The 25,782-nt window shown below is 40.0% G+C and overlaps 1 protein-coding gene and 1 long non-coding RNA gene across 16 annotated transcripts in view; one reads left to right on the plus strand and one right to left on the minus strand.

The window, feature by feature from the left end:
* The window catches only part of ATE1 (arginyltransferase 1), a 170,473-nt gene that overhangs the window by 36,265 nt on the left and 108,426 nt on the right, over nucleotides 1-25,782 (minus strand). For 8 of the 15 annotated variants that reach the window (XM_082722687.1, XM_082722691.1, XM_082722695.1 and 5 more), the window contains one exon: nucleotides 10,397-10,517. The exons of the other annotated variants lie outside the window; for them this stretch is intronic. In XM_082722687.1, the coding sequence (XP_082578813.1) occupies nucleotides 10,397-10,517 (121 nt within the window). The remainder of the gene's footprint in view (nucleotides 1-10,396; nucleotides 10,518-25,782) is intronic. 15 annotated transcript variants of the gene reach the window in all.
* Nucleotides 1-25,782, plus strand: part of LOC309860518 — a 53,723-nt gene that overhangs the window by 12,154 nt on the left and 15,787 nt on the right. The window lies entirely within an intron of this gene.

Genomic DNA, 25,782 nt, shown 5'->3' on the forward strand with positions numbered 1-25,782 from the left:
TTTTTTTTTTCAAGATTTTATTTATTTGAGAGAGAGCTGGGGGAGGGGGTGGTAGGAGCAGGGGGTGAGGCAGAGGGAGAAGCAGGGAGCTCAATGTGGGACCTGATCTCATGACCTGAGATGAAGGCAGATGCCTAAGCAGCTGCCCCCCCCTCAGTTTTTAAGCCTGGATCCTGCTTCATCCCCCCTGAGCTGAGACAGTTCTTGCTGAGCGACTCCAAAGGTGCTTCTCAAGCACTGTCAGCAGAACCAGACGCTGCTACTGCTCCCTCTTCTTGAACATGCTTCTTGTGATTTCCATGACTCTACACTCTCTTGGCTTCTCCTGACGTCTCTGGTCTCTAGTGGGGATCCTCACCTATTTGGTCACTCCACGGTGGGCTGCCTGGGGGTTCTCGCCTCAGACCACTGCTCTTCACTGCGAACAAACGCACTCACTCGTCAGGCTCCTTTGCACGTTCTAATGCCGCCTTCCCAGGCCCTTCATCAGTGTCGGGTCTGTAAGACCAAAACTGCCTCCCTGACACCTCTGTTCATGTCTCCAAACACCCTCAGCTCAACGTGTCCAAGCTGAACTCACCGTCCCTCTCCTCCCCTGGATCTGTTGCTCCTTCCACGTTCCTCATGCCAGAAATGAAGAGTCAGCATTAATTCTGTTCCTGTCAGGCTTGACCACTCTCTTCCCTCACCCTCACCATATACAATTAACCGGCCAGTTCTGTGTGCCCCAGCCTGAATATCCTTAGCATGTGTTCATTCCTGTCCCAGTCCCAGTTGTCACCACCCTGGTCCAGGCCACCATCGTCCTTTGCTTAGAGCACCCACACAAAGCCTCCAGGTCAGTCTCCCCACCTCCAGTCTGAACTGAGTCCTGGTCATTCTCCGCATGTAGAGTAGAAATGACAGAACTGCTGATGTTACTCTGGTGCTCAAAAACCTTCCCTGGCCTTCCAGTGTGTCCAAGAGAAACCTCGAAGTCCTTACAATGATAGAGCCAAGTTCTTCACCAGCCAGCTGCCTCTCTCCCACCAAGCCCAGCACCCCTGCCAAACTCTAGCGGTGCTCCCTGCACCGTAGCCCCCCGCCCCGGACCCAGGCCCTCTAAATATGCCCGTCTCTCTTCCTGAAGCTCTTGTGTTTCCTCCCTTTAAAAATTCCAACAGATCACTTCATCCAAGAAGCACTCCCTGCCCTCCCGTGTCCCAAAACTGGACTGAGGATCCCCCGATGGGAACTAACTGCTTTTATCTCCCCCAATATGCCACTTACACACTTCATTGAACCTGCCGGCGTCCTCCGCTGAGCTCCTGGGCGGCTGGGATGACTAATTTACATCGTCCTCATGAAGCATAATACTGGGCTGGATAAACACGTGTTGAATGAATGATTTTATGAATTCTTCCCATTTCTGATTCTAATTCCTGGCTGGCTCCTCCAACTATTTCAAATTAGACTGGCCTTTTTTTTTTTTTTTAAATCCACTACTTTCTCCTGTTTTTGGTCCTTACTCTGTGTGTCCCAATGCCACGGACATGGTCAGCTGACACTAGGGATATGCCGTCTCAATACTTCTTCTACATCAGACACTGCCTGGGCATTGCATCTCATCCCCTGGGCCTCATCTCTGACTCATGCCATGACTAACGTGCACAGTTCTGTGAAGGCGAGTTGGGCAAGGTCTGTCTTGATTCCCGCCTTTCCCATGTAGCAGCCTGATCTCTACTCGGACATGTGCAAATGCACAGCGCAGAGACATTACCACCCAGTGAGACCATCACCAGCCTGGGGACCGAGAAAGCCAGGGGACACATATGTCTTCCTGCGGTCCTCAGGCAGCCAATTCTGAGACATCCCTGATGGTTTCTCAAGGGGCTGCTGCAGTCATGTGCGTGCCGGTCGGCACCGTGCGCACCCACCATTCTGTTATCGCTCCCTCTTCCCTTCACTGCTTCACTGTCTCTGGTCCCCACTCCTGCTCCTGGGAATGCAAACCCATGTTTCAGGATCTGCTTCTGGAGGGAAAGCAGGCTAAATAACTCTTCAGCATCACAATTTTTACTCTTGTTTTCTTATTTTGATAGGGGTTGGTAAAACAGGTAGCTTTACTTCTTTCCCGGTTGTCAACATGTCCTTCCTATCTTCAGACAAATTTCATTTTATTATCATTGAACACTCCACAGAAGCATGAACAAGTTAAGTCTCCCATAAATGATGTCCATTTCAAATGAATGGCAGCTAGGAAAATACATTTCTTACAAGAACAGGAATTCGACCCCAGTTTCCATGTTTATATTAAAAACATTTTGCTAGCATCACATAAAAGAACACTTATAAAATAAACAGACCTTCTCATACCTTCATTTTATAGCTTGCTTATTTTTCTGCTCAGAGACTGAATATTAACAGACACAAAAGAGAATCTAAACAGTTTAAAAATACCTTTCAGACAAAGGCAGAGACTTCATTCTTATATTGAAGCTGGGTGTGAATGATACAAGAAACTTTGGATTGTTATGTTTGCCGTTGGGTCAGTTCCTCTAACAGCTAGTAGACACTGTATTATGACTAGCAAATGATGCAAGTTCTGAACTATATCACCAAAATATAGCACCAAGTATCCTTCAAGAATTTTTTTCAATTAAGCTAATGATTCATGCTCTGTTACTACAGAGGCACAAGTTAAACCAAGAATACTTACTGATAATTTGCAAGGCTGAAAAATGTTCAGTTAATTGCACATTACTTGGGGCTGATGATGAGCTTGACTGACATCCTGGGATATGATCTTTTGCCCTTTCTTTACTTATTTAATCTTTAATCATTCCATCATTTGTCAGAGATAATTTATTGGCTAAGCAAAGTTTATAAATTCTCTTTTAGCAAAGTTTTTGAATTTTTAAAATTTGTTTAAAACCAGAACGCACAGAAATCATCAATGCTTAAGGAATTTCAGTGCTTTCAGGGTAGTAATAAGTTTTTACTTTCATTACAATAAAGTATCCTTGTGAAGGGGTTTTGTGTCTTCTCAAAATTTTCTAAGGTACCTGGGTCAGAGTATTAAAAGAATTCTACTATTATCATACATCAGTGAGAGTAATATTATTTTTATAAAAAAGCATGTGAAACCCATGCCTCCCAGCCCTGATACATTAAGTATATTCTCCATTTATAATATATGTAATGCCTAGAATTAAGATGCCACAAAGCTCCCTAACAAATAAAAACAAGTCTCTCTCTCTCTCTCTCTTTTTAAAAAAGATTTAATTTATTTATTTGAGAGAGAGAGCAAGTAAGAGAGAGCACGAGAGGGGAGAAGGTCGCGGGAGAAGCAGACTCCCTGCAGAGCTGGGAGCCAATGTAGGACTACCCCAGGACTCTGAGATCATGACCCGAGCCAAAGGCAGTTGTTTAACCAACTAAGCCACCCAGGCGCCCCTCTCTCTCTTTTTGTAAAAACAGATTTTATTTATGTATGATGGAGAGTGACAGCGAGAGAGGAAACACAATCGGGGGAGCCGAAGAGGGAGAAGCAGCTCCTACTGAGCAGGGAGCCCGACGCAGGGCTCGATCCCAGGATGCTGGGATCATGACCTGAGTTGAAGGCAGACACTTAAAGACTGAGCCAGCCACCAGGTGTCCCTAAAAACAAGTCTCTTAAATACTCTATAGATTGCCAGGTGACCCACCCCTCCTCTGTGTTAAGATTCACATTTTTACACATTCTGGTATTTCTGAAACCCAGATGCATCTTACAACTGATGGAGTCATAGTCTAATTGGCAACATTTCTCCTATCTTAGTAGTACATCAAATAAAGGACTGAAATTGATGACAGCTCACATTGTTCAACAGGACATCATCGTTCATCCAGCACTTAGACAACAGTACAGGCTTTATTTTTATTCTTTAACTGACACTTTGGACAACCTCTTCATTATATAAAAAATGTCAGTTTTTTACTCGAACAAACAAACAAACAAACAGAACAGCACTGGAAGACACCATACAGTAGAGCGAGGCTGAATGAGCATTTTATAGACATGCTCTCAAGCATCATGATTGTGTCCAGCTTGCTGGATGGAATGATTTCAAAATGATTATTATTTATTATAGAATTAATTAAATTAAAAACTGAGTGATTACAAAAGGGAATTATTTACTTAAAAAATTTATCTATTCCATCAGAAAAGAGAAAGGGATCAGAGAAATATTTCTTGAACAACTAAATGGAAACCTCAAGTCTACTTCAAACTTCTTCAGAACTACTTCAGTCTGCCTCTGGCCAGGACTCTGGCAACTTTCAGTCATTGGCTCACTGTTCATGCATGCCGTTTCAGGCAAAGACTGGCTGGTAAAAATTTGTAAAGCAGTGTTTTTAAAATTTCTCTCATGCAAGACTGGCTTTAAGACACTAAAAAAAAAAAAAATGGGAACAGTGGTTGCAACTGTTGAATTTTCTTTAGTAATAAGTCTGTTGCACATTTTTCCGTAGAAAATGAAAATACTAAAATGTTACAATACTTTAGTGATATGCACAGATATCATAGGAAAGCCTTGTTTTCTTGCTCCTTACCACGCTCATTAAAAAATCATGTCAACTAGGGAAACCTAGTTTCTAATTTTTAAAACAGGAGTCTTGTTAGTGTTACACTAACATCTAGATAAGAAAGGATATCTTTGGGGGCACCTGGGTGGCTCAGTGGGTTAAGCCGCTGCCTTCAGCTCAGGTCATGATCTCAGGGTCCTGGGTTCGAGTCCCGCATCGGGCTCTCTGCTCGGCGGGGAGCCTGCTTCCTCTTCTTTCTCTCTGCCTGCCTCTCTGCCTACTTGTGATCTCTCTCTGTCAAATGGGTAAATAGAATCTTTAAAAAAAAAAAAAAAAAAGAAAAAAAAGAAAGGATATCTTTGAAGAACAGGTTAAGTGGGAAAAGACAGAAATAACATAATGAAGTAATATTTTCACATGGATAGAGTGCATTTTGAGCTAATTTTTTTGAAAGATGTAAGGTCTGTGTCTAGATTTACATTTTCTTGAACTTGGTTGTCAGTTGTTACAGCATCATTTGTTGTAAAGACTCTCCTGGTTGGCTTAGTCCACTAAGTGCTTGCCTTTGGCTCAGGTCATGATCCCAGGGTCCTGGGATCAAGTCCCACATCAGGCTCTTTGCTCAGCCAGGAGCCTGTTTCTCCCTCTGCCTGTCACTTCCCCTGCTTGTGCTCTCTTTCTCTCTCTGACAAATTAATAAAATCTTAAAAAACAAAACAAAACAAAAGACTGTAACTTTTTATACTTTCCACATCAAAGCACATTCTCCGCATTCACCAAATATGAAAGACAAATTTCCAAAGACATTGGTGCTTACTCTACCTGGCTACACATCCCAGGACCATCTTTACTAGCAACAAAGAATATATGTTTACTAAGTATCCCAACAATCAGTATCAAAGTATGCAGGTCAACCCCAAAGCCAGCTTAATTCTATACCTATAATAATTAAAGTCACTGTCCATTTAGTTGTAAGTTCACGCTGCAGCACACTTTTAGGGCCCCTCGGGATTTCTGATGATTCTGCTTTCTCATTACGTAGTATTTCCCAGTGATCGGGGGACATGGCGTCCAGGGCAGGCCCTTTCGAGGGAGCATGACCACAGTGTGCAGGAAGTGATATCAGGCTCGGAGAAACCAGGCAAGCAAAAGCAGGTCAGAGCTCTTTCTCAACCTGATTATTTCATACACGGTCAGAGTGGGACTTGCTTTCTCCATGAGCATATGGGACAGAGACCCCAAAGGACAGAAAAGTGCTAGGGAACCATGCCAGCAAGAAAGAAGAATGGAGTCAAGAGACAAACGAAACGACATAAAATAACACTGGAGCCCTGGAACTTCGGGGCTCAAACCAGAAGAAAGCTCCTTACACTTGGATTTTCACGAACTGGCTGGTAAGTGGTCAAGTGTCCTAGAAATTCTCTAACCTGGGGAAACGCATAAAGCACTAAGACAAAATTAGGTGCCATTATTTTTACAGCAAATTTAAATTCAATATCCTTACTAATATTGTGACTTAGACAAATTAAGAAATTTCTTACAAACATTTCACATTATGTATAGAGAAGAGGGAGAGAAATGTAGACTAATCTGCGGTAAAAGGACTCTACTGCTGCAATTATCAGTAGAGACAAAGATAAAGACCATTTTAATTAGCTCCTTAAAAATCAATGCTAAAATCAGTACTTATAAAAAAAGAGAGAGCAATATTTGGGTCAAGATTATTTTAAATCTCTGATTATAAACAAGTATTCACTGGTATTTTTCCCAATAAATGATATCTGAGGGGGTCAGTGACAAAATATTCCCTCGTGTCCTAAGGATCAACTGGGGTCACCTGGGAGGCACCACGGGATGGCACACAGGAAGTAACATACACTCGGTGACGTCGTCCCTGGTTGCAAATTTGGAAGCAAAAGGATTTTACTACCAACAATAAATAACACAACACCTGTACAACATTAAGAGTCAAATCAAACCATAATTTATTACAGTTCTAAAATGAACCCCAAAACATCTGGTTTACTCTGTCAACGACGCTTGTAAATATCCGTGTCGGACCCAGCCCACCACCCAACTCCTGGCATTTGTGTGTGGAACCCCAAATCCATGGTCAGGGAGTTTTCTACCTTCCGAAAAGGAGGAAGCAACACACAGCGTTCAGTAAAAACAAGAAAAGTGTGAAGGAAGATTCCTGCTGTTTTTTAAAAAATGTACACCGAGGCACAGAGAAAAAAAAAGATAAGATGGAAAGCATAAAAACACTGACGTGATTTCTGCCGTATAGAGAGACGATAGGGTCATTTCAATTTCTTCTTACCAGTGGTTTTATGTACTTGGATAAATCTACTACTGCTGTTCACAGTAAACATGTTTAAAAGATAATTTAAAACAAGAAAAGCAAAATGTGTGATGAAGAATTTTTAAAATTCTATACATATCCGACTACTAATCTGATAAGCAATCTAACAGATTTTTACTAAAAAAAAAAAATCAGGTGAGAAATTTCTAAAATCCTTTCTTTAGAGCCAGCAGAGGTCCTGAATTCAAAAACAAAAGACCGATTCATGAACAAAGGCATTTCTTTAGAGTTTTTCAAGTCGCTTCTGTTTGTCAGCTTCCTCCCAATACATTAAAGCAGTAAATACAACAGGTTTTTACCACTCTGCAGACTTCCTAGTTAAGAAAATAACCATATAACCCAACCCTCCAAAATGTGGTGGGTGGGGGAGGGGGAGGTTGAGGGCAAGGAAGAGTAGCATCTCCAGAGGCTAACAATTCCGGACAGAGGGAAATGTAATTTTTCTTACAAGTGGCCCCGATGCACCTTGTAGCCAAGCTTTGTTTTACAGGGACCCATGGTGATCAGCTGTGCCTTCTGCAGAGCAATTTAACTACTGAACAGCTGGGAGAAGAAACAAGATTTAGGGGGCCGTACGGGGGTGGGGGGGGCGGGAAGCACCATACCGACTCGCAATGGTGTCCGTATTAAGCTCTGTATTTTGTCTGAGTCAGAGTTTGGGTCACATAAGAGTAAAACTGGCCCGAGAGAAGAGAACAGGTTCTCACAGATTGGCGTTTAAATCTCAAATGACCATGTTTCACAGCATGCCCAATACACTCCGGCGTGTAACTGCATTTTAATTTCCTAAAACCACAGGACAGAAGTCTGATTTCAAATAGTGTCTGGACTGTGATATTCAATACTGACAGAACTGTATGGTGTTCTCTGGAAAGTTGCAAAGATTCAGCATATGGAAAAGGATCTTCCTTTTGTTTGAAGGACTATTCTTGGAGAAAGTTCCTCCTCTGACTTTTGTAAATGAATTCTAAACAATGACTATTAAGAGCTAAAGCTTGTGCCTTAAGAAAGGTAAATTAACAGACTACAGGAGGAGGGCATCCTACATACTCTCCACTCCCCATGGGCTCACACCATTGAAACGGGACTTCAAATTTTACCGTGAAATGCTCATTTGTGCTAACTTTGGAAAATGAACTTAGAACCTATTAACACGAATGAACCTTTACTTGAATGTCCAGTGCGTGGAAAGTATTCAGCTACCTTTTCAACTTTACAGAACAGGGAGAGCCTGTGATGGCCTTAATTTCCAGGTATTATATAAAATTATATAATATTATATTATTTAAAACAGATTAAAAAGGAAAGAAAAAGGGGAAGGTGAAACCGTGTCTTAAGTTTGGAGGTCGGAAACCAGTTCATGATCGTATTACCTAGCTGGAAGGAACTTACACATTTTTGTATATGAACGTGAAATAATGCAATGCAGACGGTGAGCGATTTTCACCATACGGGGACGGCTCTGAGCCACCCTTGAGAAAATCTGTTAAAAAGGAAAAAAATCTTTTTTGAAGGGACGGTGAATTAAGTATACGCTTTCCTCTAAACTACTTATTATTACTGCTTTTCCCTTTGAGCTCAACTGAAATACAATAACAAATGCAATAGGTCTGTTTTTAAGCAACACATCTGTTTGATGAGTCTGGTATAATTTTACTTAGAAAGAAAGAATAAAATTCTGATTAACAACTGAAGGTACAAGAACTGTAAAGTCATGGTTGTTCTATGATCCTAAATACCTAGGGAACCTGGGGGTGACCCTAGGGGCCTGGCCTATGAGTCAGACATCTTCATCAGATACTAAGCTATCACCATGGGTAAGAAGTGCCCCCTCTTGGGGCGCCTGGGTGGCTCAGTGGGTTAAGCCACTGCCTTCGGCTCAGGTCATGATCTCAGGGTCCTGGGATAGAGCCCCGCATAGGCTCTCTGCTCAGCAGGGAGCCTGCTTCCTCCTCTCTCTGCCTGCCTCTCTGCCTACTTGTGATCTCTCTCTGTCAAATAAATAAATAAATAAATCTTAAAAAAAAAAAAAAAAAAAAAAGAAGTGCCCCCTCTTGATTTTGTAACAGCTTTTCAAGGAGAGACCAAAATACAATGGGACATGAACCAATTTTATTTTAATAAGAAAAAACCTGATTTGTCAGGGGGAAAGGCACACCCTAGAATAGAAGAAATTATTGCATTTTTTTTCTTATCCCTTTTGTCTTCGTATTTGATTTTCCCATTTATTCCCTTCCCCTCCGCTGGCTTTTTCACTTCTCTTTTCTGATTTTTTTCCCCCAAGTTAAGACCATAAATGACTAGATAAAAAATATTTTATTCTTCATTGTGCATCAAGCAATCTCCTCTGGTGGGCTGGGAGGAGTGAGAACCCAGGAAGCACACAGGGGAGCACCCAGGCACTTCAGTCTGAGGAAAAACACGCATGGGGACTTGACGCCACCCACCACGAGAGCGTCACAGCTCTCCCGTGCGGAACAAAGTTGTAGTGGGACGCAGGGAGGGTGAGGAGGGCCGTGCAGAGGGGACTGCTGTCAACTGAGGGGGGTCCAGACAAAAGGGAGGTGAGCGGAACTGCACATTTTCTTGGAGACAGGAAATGGACTAAGTAAAGGCGGATGCAGGCGGAAGCCCGTGGTACAGTGCAGGGGACCCGGCGACCGCCAACTCAGCAAGAATACGGGGCGGTTCTCAGCACGTTTGTCTTACTTTAATCCTCATTACAGTGAGGAAGGTTCTATTATTATCTTAATACTGAAGGTGATGAAACTGCCTAAGGGCGCACGGTTTACAGGCTGCTGACGAACCAGGAAGCAAATGCAGCCTGTCTGACTCGGCTACACTTCCAGGGTCGGTGTCCACTACCAGTGCACAGAGAGCCAAACGCGGAATGCCCAGGAGATCAAACATGGCTAGGGCTCTACCGCGCTGGAGGTGGGAGAAGGGACAGGAAAGGAGAAGCACCAGATGCATGAAGAAAGTCAACAAAGTATTACACACACACACACACACACACACACGAAGAATAAGAAAGCATTTTCACAAAACCCATCCCAGCCTGTTGGCCCTCAGGAAACCCTTCCACAACTTTATGCAATCCAACGGGTCAGTATTTCTACGTTCTTTGCCCTTGCTAAACAATTTAGTGACTAATTTCCATGCACTGTGATAGCGGTAAAGAGAAATAACTGGAAAGGGGGTCAGCCCTCAAAGTGTATAATAACTACTAACAGAAGACGATAGGTAGTGAGGAGCAGACGCACAGGTTTCCACATTTATCTCCAAAAGTGAGAGTGTTGTATGTGTGCACACGTGTTATCTCCGTGTCATACACACACACACACACACACACACACACGCACATGTACACACTCATGCACATTCTGCAATAGATAAAAAGCTACCTGGACCCTATGAAGAGCCAAAGCCATACACACGGAACCTAAAAACATTGCTAACAATTTCCAGTGAGCTCTGCTCTGAACATACCTGCTTCTGGGTCCTGGTTGAAACGGCAGTACTTGGAATTCTCAAGCAACGACAGGCACTGCTCAATGGGCACCCAAACATACGTCTCAGGACACAACAAATCAGAAGGTCTATACTGACCCTAAAGGAAAGTGAAGGAAAAAAAACCCACAGGCATTACAAACATAGTAACTTCTTGGTTACCAGGCTCCACAATTCCAGGAAAGGTTTTAATCACCAGTTTAAACAAAGTCAACCAGAAACAGCTTTCTTGTAAATACTAAGTGACTCTCCGAACTGCCTTCCCATCTCAAGAATGTACATTGGATTCAAAAGCTCTCCAAAAGTAATGCATCACTATTTGTGACGCCTGTATTGATCTGGAAGATTCAAGTTTCTACTTTCTTTTTCAAGAAATATTTAATATACGATTCTTGCTTAGCTGACTGCAGAGAATACCCAGTTTTGAAATCAAAGTGAAATGTCTTTTCACATATGACAGCATTATAATTTACATCTGGAGCAAACTCTTTTCTGAAATGAAATTTCAGGATGTTTTCATTTGTAGACTCAGTTGATAATACTCATTCCATGTTAATGTATTTAAAAGTTCTGTTTTGTCAAGAAACTTATATGAACAATCCAAACTATTAAATGTAAACAAAGAGAAGTTTAAAAAATATTACAGAAATTTTAGGGAAAATTCTATCATAATAATCCTCAAGTTTCTTCCAAACACCATTTTAGCAGAAATGACTTATACATTTATAACCCAATTATATACTCCAAATTTAAAACAAAGACTATACACTAGATGCTGAAGAAAAAAAGTCATTTGCCTATAGGTAATGTAGTAGATAATCAACAGGGCATGGTACAAATTATGTGAAATCACTCAGTGAAAATTTTCAGAAGTATCAAAGTTAATTAAAATACAAATATCTCTTCTCTAAAATTCTGAAATTCAAAAGTCATTACGGAGGTTAAAATCCAGTAGTGTTTTCCAACTCTGTTTCATATAACCTGTAGTAAGAAATACACTTACATGACAACCCAGCAAACACATATGCAAATACAGAACTAGAAGCAAACCTTACTATAAAATGTTTACCCATCTTATGTAATCTTTTATTTCCTATCCTACTCTATCTCCTTTTTTAATGACGCTCTTGAACCATAAATACTGCTTTTACAAACAGCTAGTGGGTCACAACCTCAGAGTTTGAAAAACATGATGTGGCACAAAGCCCTTTACAAGGAATATGGCCGTTACAGACCCACCACTGTTACAGACCTTTTTATCACACAGGTATTCTGTCACCTGCCTGCTATGTGAAGGTCACTATAGGAGGCCTCACTCAGATACACAAGGAACACCACATCTTCCCAGCTCTCGAAGCATCCAGAAGTTCGTAAGTGAACGGGGGAGAGCATATACAAAGAAAGTATATGCGAATCAGCTCCTGCTGGAGAGGCTGGGAGAGAGGTCAAGGGGGATGTGGAGTTTTACTGGGGATTTAACAGATGACCGGAGTTAAGTCTAGGGCAGGAAGAAAGGAATGAGAACAATCTAGATAAAGGGAGCAGGGTAAGGGAGGACGCACAGTGGGGCCTGGTATGAGATTCACCCCAAGGAACAGGAAACAGCAGGGCACTGCAGAAATGGAAAGGTAGGTTGGGACAGATTCTGTGAGGCCACGACATTCACGTTTCAGCCTATATTCTAGATGAAATGCGGATGCTTGCTGGCGAAGAGAGAAAGCATGACAAGAGGGAGGGGACTAGAACTCAGGTGCCTGACCTTGACCTTCCCAGACTGTTCACGGCATTGCTGATGCCTTGAGGCCCCGAGCAGGATAGGCCATCCATAACAGGAAGCTCCGGGTGGTCCACATACTCATCCAACGTGAAAAATACTAACAGGATTCTTTAGAGACGAGCTAATAATTAAGTAGGTGCAATAAAGCCTGATAGTCAACGATGTCTGTCTTACCAAAAGCAATGTCATTCTCTCCATTAATTCAGAAATTGTTTTATTGATGGAAAGCAGCAGCATGATGTGATGCTGACCTTGTTAACAAAGTTGGAAAACTAGCAGTCTCAAGCAATGGGTCTAAATCTTTATTTTCATTTTGGGTCAGAGACCACTTTGAAATCTGCTGAAGGAAAAAGGCTGAACATAAAAGCTAAAGATATAAAACTTCTACAAGAAAAAAAGGAGTAAATTTTCTTCACCTTGGAGTACACAAATATTTCTTAGTGCACAAAAACACATTAACCATAACAACAACAACAACAAAAATAATAAAAACAACTGATGAGCTGATTTCATGAAAATTATATACTGTATTCAAAAAATTATTAAGAGAATAAATAGGCAGGTGCCTGGTGGCTCAGTTGGTTAAGAGACTCCCTTCAGCTCAGCTCATGATCCTGGAGTCCTGGGATCGAGTCCCACATCAGGCTCTCTGCTCAGCGGGGAGTCTGCTTCTCCCTCCGGCCCTCCCCTTCTCGTTCTCTCTCCCTCTCTCTCATTTTCTCTCAAATAAATAAAAAATGTTAAAAAAATAAATAAATAAATAGGCAAGCCAAAAACTAAGAGAAAATATTAACAAAACATATATTGGAAAACAGATGTGTATACAAAACACATTAAAAAAACTTAACAACTCAAGAATAAAAAAAAAAAAAATCCATTTCTTAAAAAAGGGCACCGAATACAGATGAATGCCTAATAAACATCTGAAAATATATTCAACATCAGTTATCAGAAATGCCAATTAAAATCGTAACACATCACTGCACACCCACCAGAATGGATAACATTAAAAAGACTGAATAACAAGTTCTGGCAAGGAATTGGATTATGTACAAGACGGATACAGCGGGTTTACAATGGTATAACCACTTGGGAAAATATATTCTTGGACATTTATCATTTGTGAATGTTTACGATAAATTCCTTGAATTGGAATTGATGCGTGTAAGGGTTTTTATGTTTTACAGCACAAAACTATTTTCCATAGAAGTTGTGCCATTTTACATTCCCATTAGCAACATATGGACACAAGTGTTCATTACCCCACTTACTTAGTTAGCAACAGAGCGTACAATTGAAACTTTCAATCTCTGCCAATCCGAGAAATGGCAATTCACTGTGGTTTTAATTTGCATCACAAAGCTTTCCATACATTTAAAGCAATTTGTATTTCCTTTCCCATAATGTTGGCCCACTGTTGTTAGATTTCTGGTTTTATTATTTGAAAAACTCTTTATATATTAAGGAAATTCATCCTTGGTTTGCAAAATATGTTTTACTTCCCTAGTTTATAAGTCTTCTGACTACGCCATTTCCTTTCGCCAGGTGGAAATCTGGTAAGTGGTCAAATTCATCATCTTTAAAAATGGTGTCTGAGTCTTCCAATATTATTTTAAAAAGTCACTATCACTCAAATATTATAAAAACATTCACTTTTTTCCTAGTACTTCTACAGTTTCATAATTTTACATTTACACTTAGGCTCCATCTGGAATTTATTTTGGAATAAGCTATAAGAAAAGGATCTAACCTAATTTCTTTCAGATGTTTACCAAGTGGCTTCAATATCATTTTAGGACTGTGGTTTCCCCCACTGATTTAAATGTCCTTCTGATAACTTACTAAATTTCCATATACATTTAGATCTCTTTCAGCGCCTCCCATTTATTTTGATATACTCACCTGTCTACTCATGTGCCAGTGCCACACAGTTTTAACTGTTGAAGCTTGATATTATATTTTAATATCTAGCAGATCTAACCCCCCCACCACCAATGCTCTTCATTTACAGTATTTTCTGGCTCTTCCTGCTTAATTTTTCTAAAATTCTGTACTTAGGGGGTACCTGGCTGACTCAGTCAGTGTGCAACTCTTGATCACAGGGTTCTGAGTTTGAGCCCCACGATGAGTGTAGACAGAACTTACATAAAATCTTTAAAAATAAATAAATAAATAAATAAATAAATAAAATTCAGTACTTAAACAAAAATGTTACCATTATGAACAATGAAACAGTAATAAAAGTGTTATGGCGTGCTTTGTCTACTGTGATGGCAGGACATAAAAGCAGAGAATCCCAAGAATGTTAGTAAAAAGAAAATATATGTATCATCTTAAGTTTAAAAAAAAAAACAACCCAAAACATACAAATGACACCATTTTCTAATTTAAGGTAGAACTGAGTGATGACTGGCTAAGATGCACAGATCAGTTATTGGGGGGTGGGGTAGGGCGAGGCGGTCAGGCATCACCTTAGACGTCTTTAAAGATTAAAACAGACAAATTCCCTGCAGCTATGCAAATTCATCCACAGACACCTGAACCCAATGCCTGGATTTAATAATGACATTGACATTAAAAACTATTTAGTCACTGAGCAGGAAAAGAATCCTCACTATGTGACACACACTAGATGCTTGGAATAAAACGATGAACAAATGAATGCATGCCTCTAGATAATTCACCATCTACCGGCAGTGACAGACCTGGACAAAGATGAAATGAACATAAGAACGCAGAAAGGGGACACCTGGATGGTTCAGGCAGGTAAGCGTCCGACTCCTTATTTCAGTTCAGGTCATGATCTCAGGGTCATGACATCAAGCCCCACACTGGGCTCATGCACTGGGCGTGGAGCCTGCTTGAGATTCTCTCTCCCTTCAACCTACCCCGTCCCTCCCTCACCCTCAATACCTCTCTTTAAAAAAAAAAAAAAAAAAAAAAAAGAATACAGCAAGTGTAATTGTATACAGTGGTTCAAAGTTCCTAAATTTTCACAACATTCTTTTCAGGTCATACTTGTTCATAGTGGGCCAGAGGTTTTTTTTTCTTTCTTTTTTTTTCCCCCAAAGATTTTATTTATTTATTTGACAGAGAGAGACCACAAGTAGGCAGAGAGGCAGGCAGAGAGAGAGGGGGAGGCAGGCTCCCTGCCGAGCAGAGCACCTGATGCGGGGCTCGATCCCCAGACCCCGAGATCATGACCCGAGCTGAAGACAGAGGCTTTAACCCACTGAGCCACCCAGGTGCCCCCAGAGATTTTCTTTATAATTCCTTAAGTACACTTCATTTATTTCACTGAAAAGTCACAAATATATACACTTTAACTTCTGCTCATCATCTGAAGTCAAGTTCCAAAGACTAGCTTAAAACATTATTTTTCTCTTGGGGTGCCTGGGCGGCTCAGATGGTTAAGCCTTCTGCTCAAGTCATGATCTCAAGGTCCTGGGATCGAGTCCCACATTGGGCTCCCAGGTCAGTGCAGAGGCTCCCTCACCTCTCCCCCAGCTAGTGCTCTGTCTCTTATTTCTCTCTCAAATGAATAAATAAAACAAAACCAAAATAACATTATTTTTCTCCAAACTACAGGCTTATCTAAGTGCTTCATATCAAATATTCCCTCATGCCACCAAAGAATACAAAGGGTTTTATGAAATAAATCACTCTGAAATGTATGTTTTCTAACGTTCTAACATTAACATTAGCTGGTTGAGTGTTAAGAGACCAAAGTGCTTACAGCTCAATTTAAATTGCCACCACACAAATGAAAAATGCAGGGGATTGAAATCTACCCTGCCTTTGCAGCCAATGTAAGAAAATGAGAAATGTCTGTGTTAAGAATGTAATTACTTAAGGATTTGGACATACTTTCCCATAGCCAGAAGAAAAAAATATTTAATCAACTTCTAAGTACATTCATTCATACTGGAACAATGAGGTAAAAGCAGATTATTTCTTTCCTAGGGTGCTGACTCTTTGTAAATAAGAAAATCAGAGTTACCACAGATTTCTCAAGTACTCAAAATTCTGAAAATGTAATTGGTCTGACAGGGCTTATCTCACAATTTTTTTGAGCCTTCTTGCAACTGGATGTACAATTATAGATGAGCTCCAGGCTCTCCAGACACCATCTCAAAACCACCACCCAACAAGGACAGGACCCCTTGAAATGTTATGAAGCAAAGGCACCAGTTTCAAGAGGGGGCTCTGGCAGAGGATGACGCAGTTCAAGATTAAGAAGGCTGGGAAAGGTAAAAGCGATCTCGTAAAAAGCTTAAAATTAGAAGAGGGAAGAACTACTCCTCATTATTAATTACATGTTTCTGGGGAGGGATAACCATTCCGTTCAAAGTCATGAAAGGAAGAGAAGTTGAGCCACCTCTGTGGTAGGTTCTGCAGCTGTTTACAAACTGTTTTGGCCTGGAAAACAAGAGCAAAAACAAAAAACAAAGTGCCTCTATGTTTTCAGTCGTTAAGGAAGAGGGAGGTTCTGTTTAGAGTGCTCAGTAGTATTCAGTTCAATGACTTTATTCCTTGATTTCATTTTGTTTGAGGAAAACCAATTAGACTACTTGTAAAACCCAAATCCTACTTACATCCCCCCACAAAAAAAGGGAGAAGAAATTAAAATATAGTCATATTGCTGTCAACTTTACTAGGTTGTCACAGGCTGAAATTCAAGGAAAGTCCAAAGTTAAATCTAAAACAGGAAGGGAAAACAACTAGCTAAATACATTTCCTGCCTTATTTCTATTAAAAATAACTGCTTCTTCCAGAAGAGGAGATCATACAATTTCGGCTTTTGGTCAATGGAATGAAGAGGCATTCCTTTCACTTGCATGCTTTAGACCATAATCTGAAGAACATTATCATACTAATCTACTTTTCTACCCTATAAAAGAATCACAAAATAAACTAGATGGAGATTAGCTTAGTTTAGCAAAATATATTGATCAAACTTCAACCTAAAAATTACATTCCTCTTGATAACCAGAGGTTAAAAATACTGTGCTTTCCTTTCTTACCAAATAAGAGTGACACAGGTATATGAAGTACATATAAACAGGGGTAAGCATCTGGAAATCCTTGATTTCACAATCATTAACAATTTCAGAAAAGATACTTTGAAACAGATCAACATTCTTTACTTCCAATGAAAACACAGCCAACAATACTAAAAGTCTTTCCCTTAAGGTGTAACTAGTTAGAAATCTGGATCTGTGAAGGCGAAAACAACATAAAGTAGAAGGAGGAAGGGCGAAAAATGGTTGTGGCAAGGCCCTCCAAATCTATCTTCTTTTGTAAGTTTTTTTTGTGACACAAATGAGGCACCATAAAATTCACCTTTTTAAACTGTACATTTCCATTGTGTTTAGTATATTTTGCAAGGTTACCCAATCAACACAACTACCTAAGTCCATAACATTTTTATCATTCTATTAAAAAAAAAAAAAAAAAGCCCTGTACCCATTAAAAAAAAAAAAAAAGCCCTGTCAAAGCAGTCACTTCCCATGCCCTCTCCCCACAAGCCCCTGGCAACCATTACATCTCCTGGCAATGCACTTTAAAATGGAGTATTTGTTTACTTTGCCACACTTCTTGTTAGAGGCCGAGTAGAGCCCAAAGCCACAACACAGCCTGCAGGCCCCAGTGACCGGCCCATGTTACCTCTCCGGCTTGTCCTCCGGCACGTTTCCCCTCCTCCCTCCTTCCACCCGGCCACGTTGGGGGCACGACTGCCCCTAGAACAACACGTCAAGCCTGCTCCTGCCTCAGGGCTTCTGTCTTCTCTTCTGGCCTTACGGATATTCCTGGGACTCTAAGTTTTCGTGCAAATGTCATCTCAATGAAGCCCCCCTATCCCCTCTACTATTTTCTTCCATAGGACGTGCCATCTTCTAACCCTTCTGTTAACTTACTTATTTCTGAGATCTATTGGAAACCCCTTGCTAGAGCCCAGGGTCAGGAGTTTTAGTCTGATGTGTTCACTGACATATCCCAAACCCGCTCGGTACCACCTGCTGGAGGGAATGTGAATGCAGGACACCGGGCCCACGCCTCTGCCACCTCCCTGTCTAGACACAGCGTTGGTCACTTTCATACACTCGTCCTGCACGTTGACATGGCACGTGGGGAGCGACCGGTGTTTGCCGAACTTGTACTTATGATGCAGCCCCACCGTGTTTCCTCTGCATAGAGACCGTGCCTGACCTTCAGGAACGCTGGGCATGATCACTGGAGACTCACAGTATGTGATCGTGCCAGGATCCGAAAGAGTTACTACAATTAAAAAGAAGGCTCTCATACACAAGGTTAGAAACTACTAGTTCATGTCAATACAGTTTTTCCCCTCAAAGCTGAAAAGTTTTCTTTCCTTATTTCACTGACATACACTTTCTTTTAAAGAAATGCATAGTTCTTCATACTAAGTTTCATTTTAGGAAAGGAGAGGGAAACATGACTCGAGAAAAGGCAGTGTCATTCTGGGGAGGATCATCAGATCAAGGACAACGAGCTCCCCCGGCATTTAGGAACGGTCTTCATGGGGGGCTTGGGGGGCTCAGCTGGTTAAGCATCTCACTGTGGCTCAGGTCATGATCCTGAGGTCCCTGGGATCGAGTCCTACCTCAGGCTCCCTACTCAACAGGGAGCTGGCTTGTCCCTCTGCCTCCTCGCCTCCCCCTGCTGTGCTCTCCCTCAAGTAAATAAATAAATCTTTAAACAAACAAACAAACAACATAGTCTTCATAGTCTTCATAATCTTCATGATGATTCACTACCTCATAGGAGCTCAGTCTCAGAACAGATGATGACAAAAGTAATGAAAACAGTCACTCTTTCTACTGTGCAGTTCAAAGACTAAGATCATGGAATGGTAGTGATCTAATGTAATGTTTCTGGAAATGAATTCAACATAGACACCTGATTCCCATTCTCTTCTTATACCTAAGTTTTAAAATATTTGCAATTTTTAAAAGGATTTTCAAAATAAGTTCTAAAAACCTTAAAAATCACAACTCAGTTCAACATGCACAGACTCTGCTTATCATCAAGGCTGAAAGGATGGGAAGAGGCTCGTGGTGCCTTCGTGATATGTTGGGGAAAGGGAGGCCGTGTGCGCCAGTAACTTTCATAACCAGGGTCAATGCAGGGGCACAGGCACAAGGTCCTGGGGAAGCACAAAAGGGCTCTAACATGGATGTGATATCCAGAGGAACAAGCTGCTGGTCAAACACAAGGAAGAGACAACCAGCTCAGAAGAGTTCCCTTCCACAGCATGTCCAAGTCTGAGGAGCACGTTTCCACGTTTGGAGAAAAATTTAGGCACTTACCAAAAGCACAAACAGATCCGAGACCTACATGGCCGACTCCCTCCTGGGCTCCCAAATACATGTCCATCATTATTTTACCAAATAGGAAATGAAATGGAAAATGACTGTTTCAGCTCCACAGATTAGCATGTGGTCCTACGTCTGTGGTTTGTGACACTTCAAAAATAAATGTCTCTTCAGCTTTATATTCAAAAGGTTAGGTTAAAGACTAACTCTGTCTTTTCTCTGAACAAACGCCAATTTCCATAAATTCAAATTTATTACCAGCATTTATCTTTCTTCTTAATTTAGAATGACATATTCAAAGTAACTTTCAAGTTCATGAATGGACCCCACTGTAACTTGGTATTATCTGGAGAAATATTATAAAAATGACAATTTCAAAATTACATTCTGGGTTTCTTTCATGTTATTACATCTTCTTAGATTCCTACACAAGCATTTCTTACAACTGAATACACCACCGATCAAAAATAAAAGCTTATTACTAGCCACCCCTTTCTAAATAAATGCACAGTATTAAAAGGTCTATTCTTTGATTATATCAAATCCAGGAGTACGCAATTTTACTAAAGGGCTCCAACATCATTTAAAGGCCTTTTTTTTTTTTTTTTCGGACTTTATAAGATGACATATATGAACTCATATGCATTCAAGACTACAAATGTTTACAAATCTGACATATAAGAATTCTCTTTGAGTACTGCATTCTGCATTTGTCTTTGTATGAGTTTAAACAACATGCAAGTAAGAAGTTATTCCTTTAATTAACGTTAAAGGATTTAAGACTTACTTTTCTCAGGAAAAAAAAAAAAAAAAAAAAAACAGAAAAATAAAGAAATGCTTTCATATGATATTCACCCAAGTTAGCATTCTTGGCTTTTAATTGGAAACATCTGGGGATGGGCTTGGCAGATTGCAATAAAATTGAAGTTACCAATTCACACCCTGCCATTTTGAGGGTATTTTGTTTTTACAGTTTTCAAATTAAAACCAAACGGATTTTCCTTTGAACTCTGGTCCTGAAGCAAAGATCTCTGTGAGATTTCACTCTCAAGAATACTTTATAAATATTTTGAAAAATATGACGGATTTCACGTGTATTTGAGGAGAGGATAAACCAGCAGAGTTTATTTTTAAAGTTCAAGTTAAATTAAAATGTAAGAACACTAAAAAGGCAGTATTATTTAAATACACACATGCAAACACACACACAGACTAAGTTCAGACCAGCAGCACTGAACCAAGATCACCAGACATTTAAATCTTATCAGGCAAAGTTGATATCAGTATCCTACTTTTCTATGATAAATCTACTGATTTTACTACAACCAATTGCTTAAAGAGAAGTTCTAATGCTACATAAACAAAAATAGTTCGAAATAATCCATTAGAGTGGGCTGTACCTTCAGAGAAAGCAAAAAAGAACAAGGTCTTATTAAATCCAGTCTTTTCCCTGAAAGACAACACCAATGCAATCCCGTCCACAAAGTACTACAGCAGACCCCTTGCTCCCTGATTTCATTACATAAACAGAGATTGACTTTATCAGTCCCCAAGAGAGTGCTTGAGAGGTAACTCTAGCTGCTCTGTTTTCAGAAACTGTGTTTGGATTGTGCCACACTCAGTTGGCGAGGTGAGCAGAGACCAGGGAAGACAAAGGGCCTAAACATCTGAATCCATTTGTGTTCCCCAAATTCTGAAAGCCAACAGATGTACTCCATGTGCTGCTAGGCTAAGCTTTGAAAATTTAAAAATACATATTTTTTTCCACTGACAAACAGAAAGTGATGGTATTCTGTGTTTCTTTAATTAAAATCCAAGGGTTCCAAGGGTTTGCAAAGGCTCTGGGACTTACTTTAAAGCTTCCTTAAGTCTGGGCTATTTATTTTACTATTAGCAAATAATAGAGAATAAAGATTCTAATTCAGTTTTAATCACAATCTTTGCTTTTATTTTGGAAACCCTGGGTTAATCTTTTTTCTTCTAGAAAATACAAAGAAAGCTTGTGAAGAAAAGATTCAGGGAGTCAACTTACAGCCCAAATTTAATTTCAAACTGAAGGGTCATAAGTTGAAAAGGATGAAAAAAAAAAAGAGAATGAAAGACGAAGACAAAGAAAATAAGACAAAAATGAAAAAGTAAAACCCAAAGCTGCTTTAATTTCTGTTAAAGATTAGATATTCATATCAGTATTTATGTGTGTGTGTGTGTGTGTGTGTGTGTATATATTAAATCTGGCCTTCCCCATACTAGGAAGAAGTATCAGGTTAGGTGTTTGCTTTGTTAGGCTTAAGGCTCTTGTGGGAGAAGCGGTAGGGACCATCACTGGCTCTGCTCCTGCCCAAGACGGAGCCATCCTCACCTGGGGGCAATGGGGGACTCCAATGTCTGCGCTGACTCCAACCATCCTCCTAGTGCCAACAGAGTAAGAACCGACTGTGTCAATGCTCCACTTAAAACCCTTACTGGCTCTCCAATATCTATAGTAAAGCAGGATAATCTCTTCTTAAAGTAAAACAAAACAAAACAAAACAGACCTTTATAAGATACTCCTGTGAGTTTAGTTAGAGCTGATGAGAAATTACATAAGATCAAAAGCAGTACAAATTCATAAGTGCTTTTAAATGACTTTGGATTTTACTAAAGACAACAGAAGCTATGTGTTTGCACACTCATCATACTGTATTCATGTGTTTATTAGTCTGCATGTACTATGCGTATAGACTCAGTCTGCTTGCTCCCTGGTGTGGACAGATCACGCACCCTGAGTGCAGGGCCCAAGGCCTACTGTCAGCCTCCTCTCTACCCCAAGCACACTCACATCTAGGCACCAGGCTGAGGACTCCCTTGGTCTAATGCCTCTTATGGCCCTAAATGCTATCTCTTTGTCTCCCAAGGTCTCCTCAGATTCTGTTTCCCTCATCACCAGCTGCTCTCATCCTCAGGCAGAATCATCCCCTGCATTTTCTTTCCCATAAGTCAGTGGGTAATTATTAAATGCCTACTGTCTGCAAGGCTCTATGCTAAGGTCCTGGGAACAGCATGGTGACAATAACTTGTCAGTTTCAGTTCTAGAAAGTTCCAGTCTAGAAAGTGAGGTGGCTTTAAGAAAATAATCATACAGAATTTATATATCATTACAACATGTGGCAAATACAATGAAGGAAAAAAATCAGACAGTACAAAGGCAGGCCTAATTTTTTTTTAAAAACATTTTTTTAAAAGACTTTATTTGACAGAGAGAGAGAGATCACAAGTAGGCAGAGCAGAAAGCAGAAAGAGAGAGGGAAGCAGGCTCCCTGCGGAGCAGAGAGCCCAATGCGGGGCTCTATCCCAGGACCCTGAGATCATGACCCAAGCCAAAGGCAGAGGCTTAACCCACTGAGCCACCCAGGGGCCATGGGAGGCCTAATTTAGATTGGGAGATTCAGGGTTGGTATCTTTAGTGGATATCTGGGTTTCTACAGAAGTCTTTTCTAGAAGTTAATACATTATCTATTAGAGCTGTCTGTTGACATGCTATTTCTCTCTTACTACTGCAATCTCCCATACCTCCTTCCCCAATCTCAACTTGGGAATTTCCAGACAGCTGGGAGTACATTTCTTTGCATTCCTTGTGCCTAGACAGAATTCCTAATATGAACTGAGTTTTCAATAAATACTCAATGAATTTTTATCCAATTAAATTGAATGTGTCAAATTCTATTTCTTAAAAATAGATGATTTTATTATTTTTTTAAGATATTATTTATTTGAGAAAGAGAGAGAGGGAGAACACAAGCAGGTGGAGGGGCAGAGGGAGAAAGAAAGGGAGAAGCAGACTCTCTGATGAGGAGGGAGACTGACTCAGGGCTTGATCCCAGGACCCAGGGATCATGACCTGAGCTGAAGTCAGACATAAGCGACTGAGCCACCCAGGCGACCCAATCAGATAATTTTAAAACTAGAAGGGCTGTAGACCTCCCTAGTTAGTATCTAGATTCATTTTAATATTTAAAAAGGGAAGGGGGAGAAAAACTAAGTGATTTAAGGCCAATTACTGGTAAAGCCAAGATGAGAAGCTCAATCTCAGTATTTTCTGTAAAAATTTCCAAGCTAAAAGCAGACCTAAGTTTGAACACCTAAAGTGTGTCAGCAACATCTTATGTTACCATTTACGAAAATGTGCCTAATCAGAATTATAGTATCTGAACCCATTAAAAATATATAATTGGCTTTACTTTTCAACATTAAGTTGATATGCTGAGTCAAACAGACGCTAGACGCCGTTCATAACAAACACACAGCTTTAATAAAGTCAGTAAACTCTATCTGATCGATCATGTCTCTGACTGAAGCTATTATTTTTTTCCAGTAAACATTTTTCAATGCCTGAAAACCTTAATCGTAAAAGTCTGCTTAATTACACCCCTGAGGGAAATAAGAAGTTAGCTATAACCTCATATTTATCCCAAGGGTGTGATCTTTGGTAATCATTCCTTTTTTTCTGCCTGATGGAAAATACATCACAAATGACTTAAATGCTCCTAGTTTAAGGATAACCTTTCCCCTCTCAACTGTAGCAGTAGGAGTCCTGGTAGAATTTACATCCTATCCCCTTGGAAATCATCAGTATTCTGTGGCTCTCCAAGGCAGGACTTGGTGGAAGGTTCACATCACGGCTATGTGAAGTGCCCACACTTCAGCTAGCTCAAAACATTGCTGGTCGGTATGTCTTCCTTTTCTAAATGGTCAGCTCTGTAATTATGGTGAACACAGCCACTTTTAACTTAACCAGTTTTTCACAGGGTGAGCAAATGAAGTCTAGTCACAGAATTTTAGATAAATTACTGTGAATAATTTCTTCTGTTATGAACACCAAATAATCTCTGGCCACGACCTGAGAACCCTAAGTTCTTCAATTCTTCTAAGACTTTCAGCCTAAAATATCATTTTGGTCCAAACTAACCACATTGTTAGAATAAAATCTAGAATGATAGAGCTCTCTGGGAGCATAGTAATCATCGATGATCCTGTGAATGTTATATTTTTATCCATTTTTTAGCCCATTACAAAACCATATATGCACCAAACACAAAAATCTTGATGATGTGATAAGAATTTTTCACATTTTTAACGTATCTTCTGAAGTGTTATTTAGAACTCAATTTTAAAATATATGCATATAAAGTGAAAAGTATTCAATAGTTAAACCATTAAAATTCTTCTTCAATGACATCTCTCACTTTATACAAAAAATATATTATCTTAAAATTTTAAGGAGCTAATCATCACCTTTCTATCAATAACAGTTTGGTGAAATCAAAACAGCATAATTATCTTGTCAGTTTACCATGTCAGAACTCTCTGGAAATAGTATAAATAAAATTAAACCTGAAATCTACAACTTCCAGATGTGGGAAAATATAGTTTTAACAAGTTACTATTAGGCAGAGCCTGAAATTATGCTATCTGTATGGTTTTGAGCCTACAAGTGTGGAGCACTGAGGACGTTTGGACGCTATGAATCTACAGACGGGCCGTCAGCTTCTGGTGATGCGGTATCTGGTTAATACAACGTGGGACACAGCACAGACTCTAGCAATGATTCTTCTGCATCTTTACGAGCTCCAGGTCTAAAGATATTTAATGTGTTTCAATAAACTGCAGTTATCCTTTCTGTTGCTCAAATTGTCCATATTTTGGCTAGAGGGAGCCAATTTCAGTTGGCCCCTGAGAGCTTCTGATATAATCTTCGTGGGTTAACAATGACACTTGGTAACTTCATTTCATCCTCACACAGACCGTTCATTAAAGGAGTTTTTAAGATCTTCAAACTTCATTTTGTGTTTTTGAGCTACAGATTTGAAAAGCTATCCCTGAATAAATTAAGCTTTCATCCAATTATTTAACTTCAGTCTTGGGGTACAGTACAGTCTCTAAGCCTCTGAGCCTCCTTCCTGTAGTAACAGTACGAAGCATTTACAAGATGACTGCAAAGAACCACACAAGATGGAATTAAATGTAAGTTTTCCAAAGCAATTTTAATAAAATATCCTTAACTGAAATTCATAGTAAAGTTTTCTAAAAGCTAAAATAAATGCACTGGAAACAAAAGGGAAACTAATTATATTTTCAGACCAAATTTGATTAAAAGAACAAAACAAACAAATGTTTAATTTTTTCTTTCTATAATGAGAAGTCACTAATTTTTTGTAAAGATTGTATCTACATATATAATTAATGTTCCTATTACTGAAAATCGTAATAATAAT

This window comes from Mustela nivalis (genome assembly GCF_964662115.1).
Source record: "Mustela nivalis genome assembly, chromosome: 2".
Classification (NCBI taxonomy): domain Eukaryota; kingdom Metazoa; phylum Chordata; class Mammalia; order Carnivora; family Mustelidae; genus Mustela; species Mustela nivalis.